The following is an 11,478-nucleotide window of genomic DNA, read 5'->3' on the forward strand; positions in this document are numbered from 1 at the left end:
AGCAACGGTGCTCAAAAGCATACAACTCGATCCTGGTATGAACCTACCAGTCAAGTGTCAACAAAATCGGTTGACTCCTCTGGCCTCCAGAGCTGTCCATTACATACATACAGACAGACGGAAAACCTGAGAATAACGGTAGTCTCGCGACCACCCAACAAACAAGCTGTTAAAAGACATGGGTGGTCGCTAGACTAAGGCGAATTTGAAATATGTAGATCAGAAATCACATCAGATGGCATTTTTGCCATTCGTTGTTCCATATAGGAACATGACGAGCAACTGTCCATTCATCATTTGTGTTCGATTCCCTAACCCTACGTTAGTGAATCCCAATGCGAATGTTGGGGTGAAAGCATAGAGTAATATATTTGCATACTAGTCATACCGTTTTTGACGGATCGGGCTGAAATTTTTTGACAAAGAGGTTGATTACACTGCGCATAAAGGCGCGGAAGACGATTTTTGATTTTCGAAAAATTGTTTTTTTCGGATTTTTCCAAAATTTCAAAGTCCTGTTGCTAGGCAACGGTGGCGTCCATAGCAACGGTGCTCAAAAGCGTACAACTAGATCCTGGTATGAACCTACCAGTCAAGTTTCATCAAAATCGGTTGACTCATCTGGCCTCCAGAGCTGTCCATTACATACAACCAAACAGACAGACATACAGACAGACAGAAAAGCTGAGAATAACGGTAGTCTAGCGACCACCCAACAAAGGTGAATGCATAAACTCCATCCACTTTCGGTGGTGGAGGTAACACAATGACAACAAAACCAAGTTTAATTTGTCAGTGCATATGGGAAGGTCAGGGCAGCAAAAATAACCATGGGCATATCCACATTTCCCAGTGCAAAGTCGTGCAACATGAATTTATTTATTTTTACTGCAATTAGTCAAATTTTGGAGAAATTGCTGACTGATAGAGTTTTGTAAAATAGTCCCCAAAATAGTGAGAATGCACAAGAGAGCTTCTAAACGCTGAGGGCTTTTGACACCGTCAGGCAGGCCCCGAACTCCAACCATTATGGCCTGGCTTGTGCTCAAGCATTTGCTTGTCCTGTCCCACCCAGCCACAGCTCAGAGTTTGGGCAGTCTGCATTATGTTATCGACTGTTCTGTATTATAACTCTTCCACTCGCATGGACTTTGTATACAAATAACTCATCACTAATATATTTATTGATCGTCTGTGTCAGCTGAGGAGGTTAAATGGTATCGCCAACTGGACTTAAATGAATTCCAGTGATAACAGTTTTCAAGTCCAAAGAAAAACTGCTCCTCCAATTCTACCGGTCTTGGACAAACTGAAATTCAGATTTGGTTGAATTTGCATTTTAATGATTATTTTAAGAATGATATAGATAAGAGAAAATATTTTCATTTGTTCAGCTTTTAACAAATCTATATTGAGGTCAGTATGAACAAGAGAGCATTTTACTGACATCTTTATGATGACCACATAAAGCATCACCATTAAAATTGGAAATAAAAAAGTCACAATAACAAACTGTCAAAAAAAGGGGCAGCCCATTGTTGAAAAACTAGAAACGAACGAAATCCGTTAGAATTACCATATATAACCCTTTAAAATTACCCTTTAGAACCCATTAGAATGACCCTTTAAAACCCTTTAAAATTAATCATGGTGGATTAAAAATGTTCTTCATTTTTGACAGACACATGACTGACGGATGGAAGGAAGGACATACCCAAATAATGAAACGGCTTCACTGCTTAAAAAGAGTATGGGCACAAGCACATAATTTAACCTGGACACCTTTCCTGTGAAGTACTGAGAGCCATATTAAAAACAAGAGCATGAAATGTTGTCAATAAAAAATAATATACCAGCCAAATATTTTTTTAATGGTGATTTTGACATGACTATATATATATATATATATATATATATATATATATATATATATATATATATATATATATATATATATATATATATATATATATATACACATATATAATTGTGGATACACTTTTTCACAATATAATACTTGTCAATATTAATAAAACGATTTAACACTTGGGTCCATATTATATGCTGCACTCACCCAACTTCACAAGATGTTTATTCTCATAAACTTGGGGCCAAGTTTGGTGAAAAGCTAAGCAGATATTTTCCTTTTCTGATTCTGTTGCAAAATCAGCAGCGAATCGCTTCCCAAATTCATCATCGACATTCATAATACCCATGTACATCCAATCAAAGTGTTTCACTAAACTAATCACAGCTGGTATTTGATAAAAGTTGTTTGGATAAGTTCGAAGGAAAGACGGGAATTGTTTCTTGTCACTCAGACAGGTACAACTTGCTCCATAACTTACCTGAAATATTTTTTTGGACAAATTCAACAATGTTTAACTTCAGGCAATATACTTGACCAAAAAATGAGTATTACATGTAAACAAAATTCCCATTCATTTTAGTGGACTATACCTGTGGAATGAAAAACAAGCTCAAGATATTGTTTAGATTTTTAGAAAATTCTGAGGTAAATGGACCAACAATTGCATGGGAATAAGATTCCTCAATTAAATCATTTGTTTCGATATTCTTCCTTATTTCAGTCAGAACATATTTCATGAGCTTGGTAATTGAAAAACATGAATCATAAATAAAGTAACCCAATGTTATATTCGGAAGGAGTGAATTATCTTTGTTTATTTCATCAATCGCAAAAACCATGGTCATGGCCCATTGTAATTGTATTGGTTGAAACCTATATCAATACAATCCATCAGTCGGTGAAGGTTACTTCATTTAAGAAAGTAATGTGAATAAAGTGTACTTCAGATAAAGTGTTAGTTTGTTTGCAGGAATATCGATTATAAACAACCTGTCATATAACTGTTGCATATATAGTTTAATACAAATCAATAACAATTGTTACAATAACAAATCCTCATTTCATGCAATATATGGCTGAGGACAAAATATATGCATCTGAAAGCATTGATAAAAGTTATTATTTCCGGTGAACCCTTTTTCTATTAACCTGCTATTATTTCCTCACCCTCACACGGTGATAAATCATTGTTTTTGAGCTTGTTTTTTTACAGCTTATGTTGAAATATTTTATGATCACTTGAGTTTTAAGTATGAAAAACATCTCAAAAAGATGTTCATAGCATTGTCAATATTGGAAAAGTAAAAAATTGTCACAAATACACGACTCACGTCTTACAGATGAAAATGAGAGGATGTCCTTTTAAAACTAGATGGTCTTCAAGTGCTGTGGTGTGAAAAGGAAAAATTCCTCCAAGAATGATATCTCCATTGGAAAACATTCCTTTGAGGTCTTTTCTTGTCATGGACTTTTGAACTCCACAACAGACAACAGGCATTCTCACAAACAGTAAAATAACCCAAAGCATTGTTCACTCTTCACCAAGAAGTATTTCTTCAGAAAAAAAAATTTAACTCTTTCTCGATCCTTCAAAAAAATGAACTACTTTGAATGGAATTGAGCATTACATTTAACTTGTCTGTTAAACAGTCCCCAAGTTTTTCACCTCATGCAATACTCCACATATCAGTTTTTATGCTTTGGAATCCCTTCCTTCAAATCTTGCATGTTACCATAAATGAGAGAGATGATAAATCGCTAATTGAAATACATTACTGTTATTATCCAGGATTGATATAATCTAATTCCTTTTTTTAATCGTTCAATAGATTAGGAACATATTAATTTGGGAAAGTATTGTTATGTTATCTAATGTCATGAATCTGTATTTGTTTTCAGCTTTTCGTGTTTGCTCTTAATTATCCATTATGCTTGTGCTATTTGACGTAATTTGGAAATCAATTGCAGTAATCACAACTGTCTTTCCTTTACTTTAATTTGCATGCGACTCTTCTCTCCTCTCATCTTTTCCCCTTCATTTATTTCCTTGCTTGGTTTGTCCATGAGTGCCTCCAGTCCTCAAATGTCAGTGCATTGCCTTTTTACTATCTGTAATCTCACTCTTCCATCAGCTGAGATCTAATGATGAAAACACCAAAAACAATACCATAATATTTGAAAGACATCCCTGATACTGACGTGAAGATTGTTTAAAAGCGTTGCCAAAAGTGAAACACTGCTTAAAAATAAATGGACATTGATAGCTCAACATGAAGCTATATCATAAGGGGAAACGATAAAATATATTGCTTCTTCCAAATAATTTGATGAAATACTATAACAATCAACTAAGGTTGTGTAAGCATAATAAGGAAATTGTTGTGCACATATAAAGGAATGTGCACAAAAATTTTGAGGTTAATAATTGTCAATCAAACTACAACGGCACTCATAGGGTACATAGTCTCTCCTTGCGCTTTCATTCAGAGCAAAAATACCATCGTTAACTGAACATGCCACTCTTATGGCCAGGTGCTATTATGGCCCTGATACCAGTATCATCCATGCATCCTATTATGACACATAGTTTATTGGCAAGGGTTATGAACATCATAAATTATTTATTCCCTCACATCAGGTCATAGATCAAATATATGAAGTTTCAGATTTTTGGATAAGGATTTCAATTCAACCAAGAATGGCTGGAATACCACTTCACCAATGACATCATCATTATAACTGTATATCCCATGGGGAGTTCATTATATATGCCAAGTTTCAATGTTTTTTCGTTGAGTGGTCTTGGAGAAAATGATCTCCAACTTTTCCTTTAGTCCAATACAGCTGCCCATATCATGTGACTTATACATCAGAGTTAGCAATTAAATATTCTCCATGCGGAGTTCCTTCTCTGTTTAAAGTTTCACATCAATCGGCATTTTTAATGCAAAAATATATTGATGTGTACACACACACACACACACACACACACACACACACACACACACACACACACACACACACACACACACACACACACACACACACACACAAACACACACACACACACACACACACACACACACACACAAACACACACACACACACACACACACACACATACATACACACACACACATACACATACACATACACATACACACACACACACACACACTTGTGCCTGGCCCTGGACCCAGTGAGTAACCTCATTAATGAGCAAGCACATGGATACATCCTGGCATCAAATAAGAGAATGTCCAAAGAGACAAGAGAGGTGACATATCTGCTTTACATGGATGATTTGAAACTGTTTGCACCAAATGACGAAAAATTGGCAGAACAACTGAAATTAGTGAAATGGTACTCTAATGACATTGAAATGAAACTTGGCCGATAAGTGCACCAAGTGTACATTCATACAAGGTAGACCAACAAAAACGGACAACATAAAAATTGACACATATGCAACAACAAAAAGAGCAATTCGAGATTGCAGACCCTTGCTGGGACTTCTGTTGTGTAGTGATTGTGCACTGGTGTGTTACGTAATTAATAATAGACATAATTGGAACTGCCATATGATAACTGCTGGCAGTGATGACCGGGTAACAAAATGTCCCACTTTGATGCAACCCCACTTTGATCGGACACTTGATCCTGACCCACGACGTTTATTATTATTCAATTGAATTCAGAATTGGATTAAAATAAATTCAATTCAAATGGAAGAGCAACTGGACACAGTCCTTCATTGGAGTCATCAGAAGGAACCCAAACAAGCAAAGAGCAAAGAGGGAGTCATGAGGAGAACCTGGATAGGATTTGGGTTTCAGCTGCAACTCCTCTACCCTCAAACCCATCCAGGCACAGCAAAGTGACCCTTATTCAAAAAAAAAAAGGAAAAACATAGAACCCAGATTTAAAAATTTTTAAATTATGGCTGCCAGACCATGTCTCACCTCGTCTTTAAAAATAAAAGTTTAAATTTAAAACATATATTCCCCACCACTACTCAATCATAATTGTGAAGTTTAACTTTGATTGATGAAACATTTCAAGAGAAATAGTTTTTTTTTTAATATTTTCGCTCAATTCAATATGGCTGTCAGACCATGTAACTTTATCAATAATTTGTGAATACCCTAATATTCCAAAGGCTTGGGTAACATTTTTGCGGTTTCCCCTCGATCTGTCCAGCTGTTCTGAAGAAGACTTTTATCGATTTCAGGGTAAATCCAAAATAGCTGCAAACCATGTAACCTATGACATCGTATGTGTGAAAGTTTTGTTCCTCCTGGAGAGGCAGTCATACGTGTAAAGTTTTGCTTCGATCTGTTCAGCTATTTCGAGGTTTTGAAGGTTTAAAAAATAAAAATGGCTGTCAAATCACGTGACTGATGACGTCATAATTTTATTTTTTTCTGTGGACCAATTTATCCCTCGATGAACATCAAAATTTTTCATACTGATCAGATGTAACATTCTACATATGCAATTATGATGACACAATGAAGGCAACTATGACATCATAAAAAGCAGACTTATTCCACATGAGCAGTACTTTCCAGGTGCGAAGCTTCAATTTTTTTCCTCGATGCAGTTTCAGAGATACAGAGGTCCAATTTTTCCCCGTTTTTCCAACATGGATGCCACACCACGTGACCTATGATGTCATAATTATCATTACAACATTCTGCATGACGCGTCTCTCCGATGGTGAAAATTTCATCTCAATCCAACAAGCGGTTGCAGAGAAAAACATGAATGTTCTATGCAGACAAACAATCCAACAAATGAAAAATCACTCATAGAGTAATAACTTGGTGAAATAGAACGGCACTCGGTGGAGTGCATGCCTCCGCCAGGCTGAACAGTTAAATTTTGTATCCCACTAATAGGTCGGATCTGAATCCAGACCTTAACCAAAATCGAACGGCTTTTTCTTGTCACATAACCAACCCTTCCACCTCATTTTTTCACAAGTCATCCATAATGTTTTTCAGATATCATGCTTTACATATTTTTGGCCCTGTCTCTCAATCATGAAGAATCACTTCAAAAAAATTTTGGTATCTGGATCCGGATTCAAATCTTCACCACAATTGAATCGATTAGTCCTTTTCACACACCCAAACTGTCCACAAAGTTTCTGTGGAATCCATCCATAACCTTTTGAGATATTGTGCCATCTATCATTTTTGGCCTGATTTCTCAGTGGTGAAGAATCACTTGAAATATTCTCGAATCTGGATGCAGATTCAGATCTTCACCAAAATCGAATCAATTAGTCCTTTTCCACACCCAAACTGTCAACAAAATTTCTGCGGATTCCATCCATAACCTTTTGAGATATCGTGCAATATTGTTTTTAACCCCACTTCTCAATGGTGAAGAATCAGTTAAAGATTAAATAATTCTCGTATTCAGATCTGTATTTGGATCTTCAACAAAATTGAACCAATTCTTCCTTCCCAAGTGGCATTTCCAACCTGTCCACCAAGTTTCGTGTAAATTCATCCATAACCTTTTGAGACATCGTGCTCTATATCGTTTTTGGCCCGATCTCTCAATGGTGAAGATTCACTTAAAAATTTCTCAGATCCAGATCCGGATTCAGATCTTCACCAAAATTAAGCGTTGCTGCCCTTGGCCAGTCACCTTCACACACAAATAAATTTCAACACGATTGCTTAAAAACTATTGCCAAAATCGTGTGACAAACAGACAGACAACAGACAGACAAACGCTATAGACCGCTATATATGGCAAAAACTTTTTTTTGGCAAGTAACAAAAAGACAAACAGACCAAAATGCAATACCCTCTCCTCCGGTGAGGGTAACAAAACAGAAGATAGACAACGAAATATTATTCAAAGACTTTGGGTCGAAAAGAGCCATCAAATACTGTATGTGACATTCAATTGTGCAAAACAATTCCCAAAGAATATGTGCAACAGCAGGCAAAGTGAACAGAGTAGTTTTGAGCCTACCAGAGGTTTCCCAATTTACCCAAAGCCACCGGGGCTAACATCTCCATTTCCCAAACGCACAAACAAAAATACATACTATGTCGAGCCTCAGTGAACGACCCCCCCCCCCCCTTTTCACTGCTCTGGGCTCTACACTGGTTCTTTCCCTGCACGTTGACTGTTGGGACCATTTTTAAGGGACCGCAGGAACCGCTCGTAACCACCTATGGGGAGTCTTGCGGTGGGAGCTCTTCCAGCATGTGTTCCTGTGAAACTGCTGTTTTAGCTGCAAAAAAGCAATAACATGTTGCTGTGCAGTTCCAGCGTCACCAGTCAGCTTTTTCATAATTGCAATCTTGGCTTTGTCTCGCCCCTGCTGAATGAGCTCGTTTTTTGTCGCCTCATCAATTTCCAAAGCACTTTGTGCAGCTGTCCCAGCTGCATGGATCTGGCCCTTCATCTGTTTGTACTTTTCAACCTCGCCAAGGATCAGCCGGAATTCCTCGTCAAAAATAATGCCATCCAGCAGTGCGGTAAAGACATCGTCTAAAATCGTGTTGAGCTTTGCCTCAGCGAGTACAAGAATCTCATCATGATTTTTGGCCATGATGGCCAGGTGACGGCTAACATATTTGGCAGCTCCACAGAGTATCCCACAGGGCATGGTGGCCGCTTCCATTCCAAGAACGACTGGGGCTGTGATAATGGTAGAGAGAATGCCAATGCCCCCAATTACCAATTCCATCCCTGCAGTCAAGGCCATATCCTCTCCATCAACAGCATTTACACCGTGGTGGTTCTTTTGTATGGAGCGAACGTTGTGTGCTGCTCCTTTTCAAGTCGCCGCTTGACCAGGCTAATCTGCTGGAGCATGTTGGACTGCCCTACGGGCAGCAGAGATGTCGGCAGCTCTGGATAGATGCTCATATGCATGGTAGGTGCAGTCGGAACTGTGGGAACCACAGGCTGTTGCATCTTTCGTCGTTCCAACTGTCTACACCGACAAGTCATGTTCAATTAGGAAGGAAACAATAGCACAAGCGGCATCAGGAAAAGTTATGACTGTTTGGAAGTTGATACAGTCTCCAAGACGAAGCTCCAGCGGCCTGGTAAAGATTGTCGTGCTATATATATCTCTCGTTTGGGCTTTGTCTCGCCATGGTTTTTTGCTTGTGTTCCATTGACAGTCATAATAACTTTAGTTTCACTAGCTTGCCCAATCTTTTAATAAGAGGAGGAACTACTGACTTTCCATTGTTCTCCCATTAGAGGCAATCCCATTTGATGAGCTTTGCCTGGCACCATCATGGTGTAGCCACACTGAGAGTGGGTCAGACCAGAAGACCTATCCACAAAGGCCCACGCAAATTCACCATCAGTTACATTTTCCTGATGTTCTGCACACATGGTGAGAACTGGCTTTCGGTCGTTCATATTTTTCAAGGGGGCCACACCATCCTCCACCATCTTTGTGAAGGAAGATTGCAAACTGCCCAACCTGCAATCTACATATGGCTTTTTTCTATTTTCAGAGAGGTCTTGTATGTCCATCTTTTTTGCATATTCGGAGGTCTTGTTCACTGCAGTCAGAATTACAGGAACAGTGGTTCCCGTGGACAGAATCAGGTCCATAAATACTCATTGTATTTCCAGACTAAAAAGAGATTGGAAGCTTCTTGTTCTCTAAAAGCTGTCCAGTAACATCATGGATAGATACTTTCAATTCATTAATTCTACCACACTACAGTTGTCGGTATTCAGGGTGGGGTAAGCTCACAGTGGTGGTCTCCACACAAATGATCCCAAGGAGAGTGGTGGGGGCCCCGTCTTCGGTATTGTGTGCTATGCTTACCTGATCAAGATGCACATGAAGTGTTTTGGTGAAGGCAGTTTACAGGTCGGTCTCCAACATCTTCACCATTGGTAAGCCAACATTCGTCATCCTCGATGGCATCGAGGCCAAGCATGTTCATCAGGCAGGCTGTAAACTTCAACTTGTATGGACCTTTTCAACATCAGTCTGATGAGCCCATTAGTCCTGTTTACATTGAGATAAACAACGTCTGGTGGAGCACCGTTTTATTTAATTCCTCAGCCCAAAGAAGCTCCACAAGCCAGGGGGAAAATCTCTTTTTGCATCCTTTGCCTACACTTCCGAGCTGGCAATGATGGCCGAGCCTTCTGTTCCAGCACCAACGTCATACCACCCGAGTAGTGGAATTTATTGGTTGTGGGGCGATCCGATTCCCCCCATTGACTTTAATTTTAACTCAGGGATAAACTATTGGACCCTGAGAATGAAAAGGAGTACATTTTTTCTCACAAAGAGATCTCCTCTGGCACCAACTTCTCCTTCTCCTTCCCTCACCTCTTCCACTCATCCTACAGCAGATTCTCAACATCAAATAGTTTAGGAAACCAAGCTTTTCTAAGAGTCTCGACTCTGCATCAAAAATTTTTTTTATCCCCCTCCCTATTTGATTTTACCCCCTATCCCTCATCTCTGACAACCCACCTTCTGCCCTCTTTCTCTCACCTATTTAAACTCCCATTTGAACAGAGATTCTTCCCTTTATATGCCTATTCATAAATAGACTCTGGAATACTATATACAGTGCAGTGAAACTAAAATCCTGTTTACCCTCCCTCCTTCTTTATGGTTCATGTCCTTTGTGAAAAATAATTCCTAAAACACAATCCTTGGCATTTGCTTATGGAGTTTAATATCCTGCCGAAACAAACAACCACAAAAAGACTTCGAAAGCCATGTTAGTGTCAGTTGAGTGATGCTGTGGATTGCATTGTTCCAGCTGACACTGAATTAGGCAGTGGTGGTTCTGTTGTTTTTTCAGACTGCAACTGAGTGAGTTTGCCAACTTAATGTTTATAGTTATCATCCCAGATTCATCAGAAAGTTCTTGTTGAGAGATTGTCAGGGGTGTGTACTGGCCCCCAAACTTTTCAGCAATTGTGTAGACTGGATACTAGGGAGGATGTTGGAGAGATCAAGCTGCGGTGCATCGTTTGGGAATGTCAAAATCTCTAATCTTGATTTTGCAGATGATGCAGTCATCTTTGTTGAGACTGGTCCTTCTCCATAGGAGACTATGGTTCAAGCACACTTGCAAGAAAAGGGTACTCACGATTTTAATAAATATGTTCGACAACATAATAATGGGGGTTTCTCAATAACAGATTGGCTTTAGACTGATATTGATACACAAACAAGTTTGGATTTAACTAAAATGTTAAATAATGAAAAAACACTGAAGTTGATGAAATATCAAACACTTTAAGAAATTCAGAACAAATATTATTGGTTTCCTCTTATCTTGGATATATTATATTGGAAACAGCAATATCTGGAAATCCAGATGAATATATATTTGTTAGTCTATGGGGAGATGGTTCATGTACTGTGAGAGAAACTAGTGAGGTTAAAGAGGAAGATAAGGAAGAAGAGATGAAGGAGAGGGAGAAAAAAAAAGGATATATTTGTGGGGAGGAAGGAAAAAATGGTCTTGAAGAGTTGAATGAGATTGAATATGAAAGGTTTTCTGCATAATAAATTATTCTAACAAACAAATTGAGATGCTTATTCTTAAAAAGCAGAGAGTGTTTTGGTAATGTCATAA

At 38.5% G+C, this 11,478-nt stretch overlaps 1 protein-coding gene across 1 annotated transcript in view; it reads right to left on the reverse strand.

Annotated features, from left to right (window-relative positions):
* Nucleotides 1–2,715, reverse strand: part of LOC147035880 (extracellular calcium-sensing receptor-like) — a 79,396-nt gene extending 76,681 nt beyond the window's left edge. Inside the window, exon 1 of the mRNA XM_085869820.1 lies at nucleotides 2,628–2,715. Within this exon, the coding sequence (XP_085725946.1) occupies nucleotides 2,628–2,715 (88 nt within the window). The remainder of the gene's footprint in view (nucleotides 1–2,627) is intronic.
* Nucleotides 2,716–11,478: the final 8,763 nt, after the last annotated feature.

The sequence above is a fragment of the Eptatretus burgeri genome, chromosome 1 (assembly GCF_056783735.1).
Source record: "Eptatretus burgeri isolate ZD-2024b chromosome 1, Ebu_testis_v1, whole genome shotgun sequence".
Lineage (NCBI taxonomy): Eukaryota > Metazoa > Chordata > Myxini > Myxiniformes > Myxinidae > Eptatretus > Eptatretus burgeri.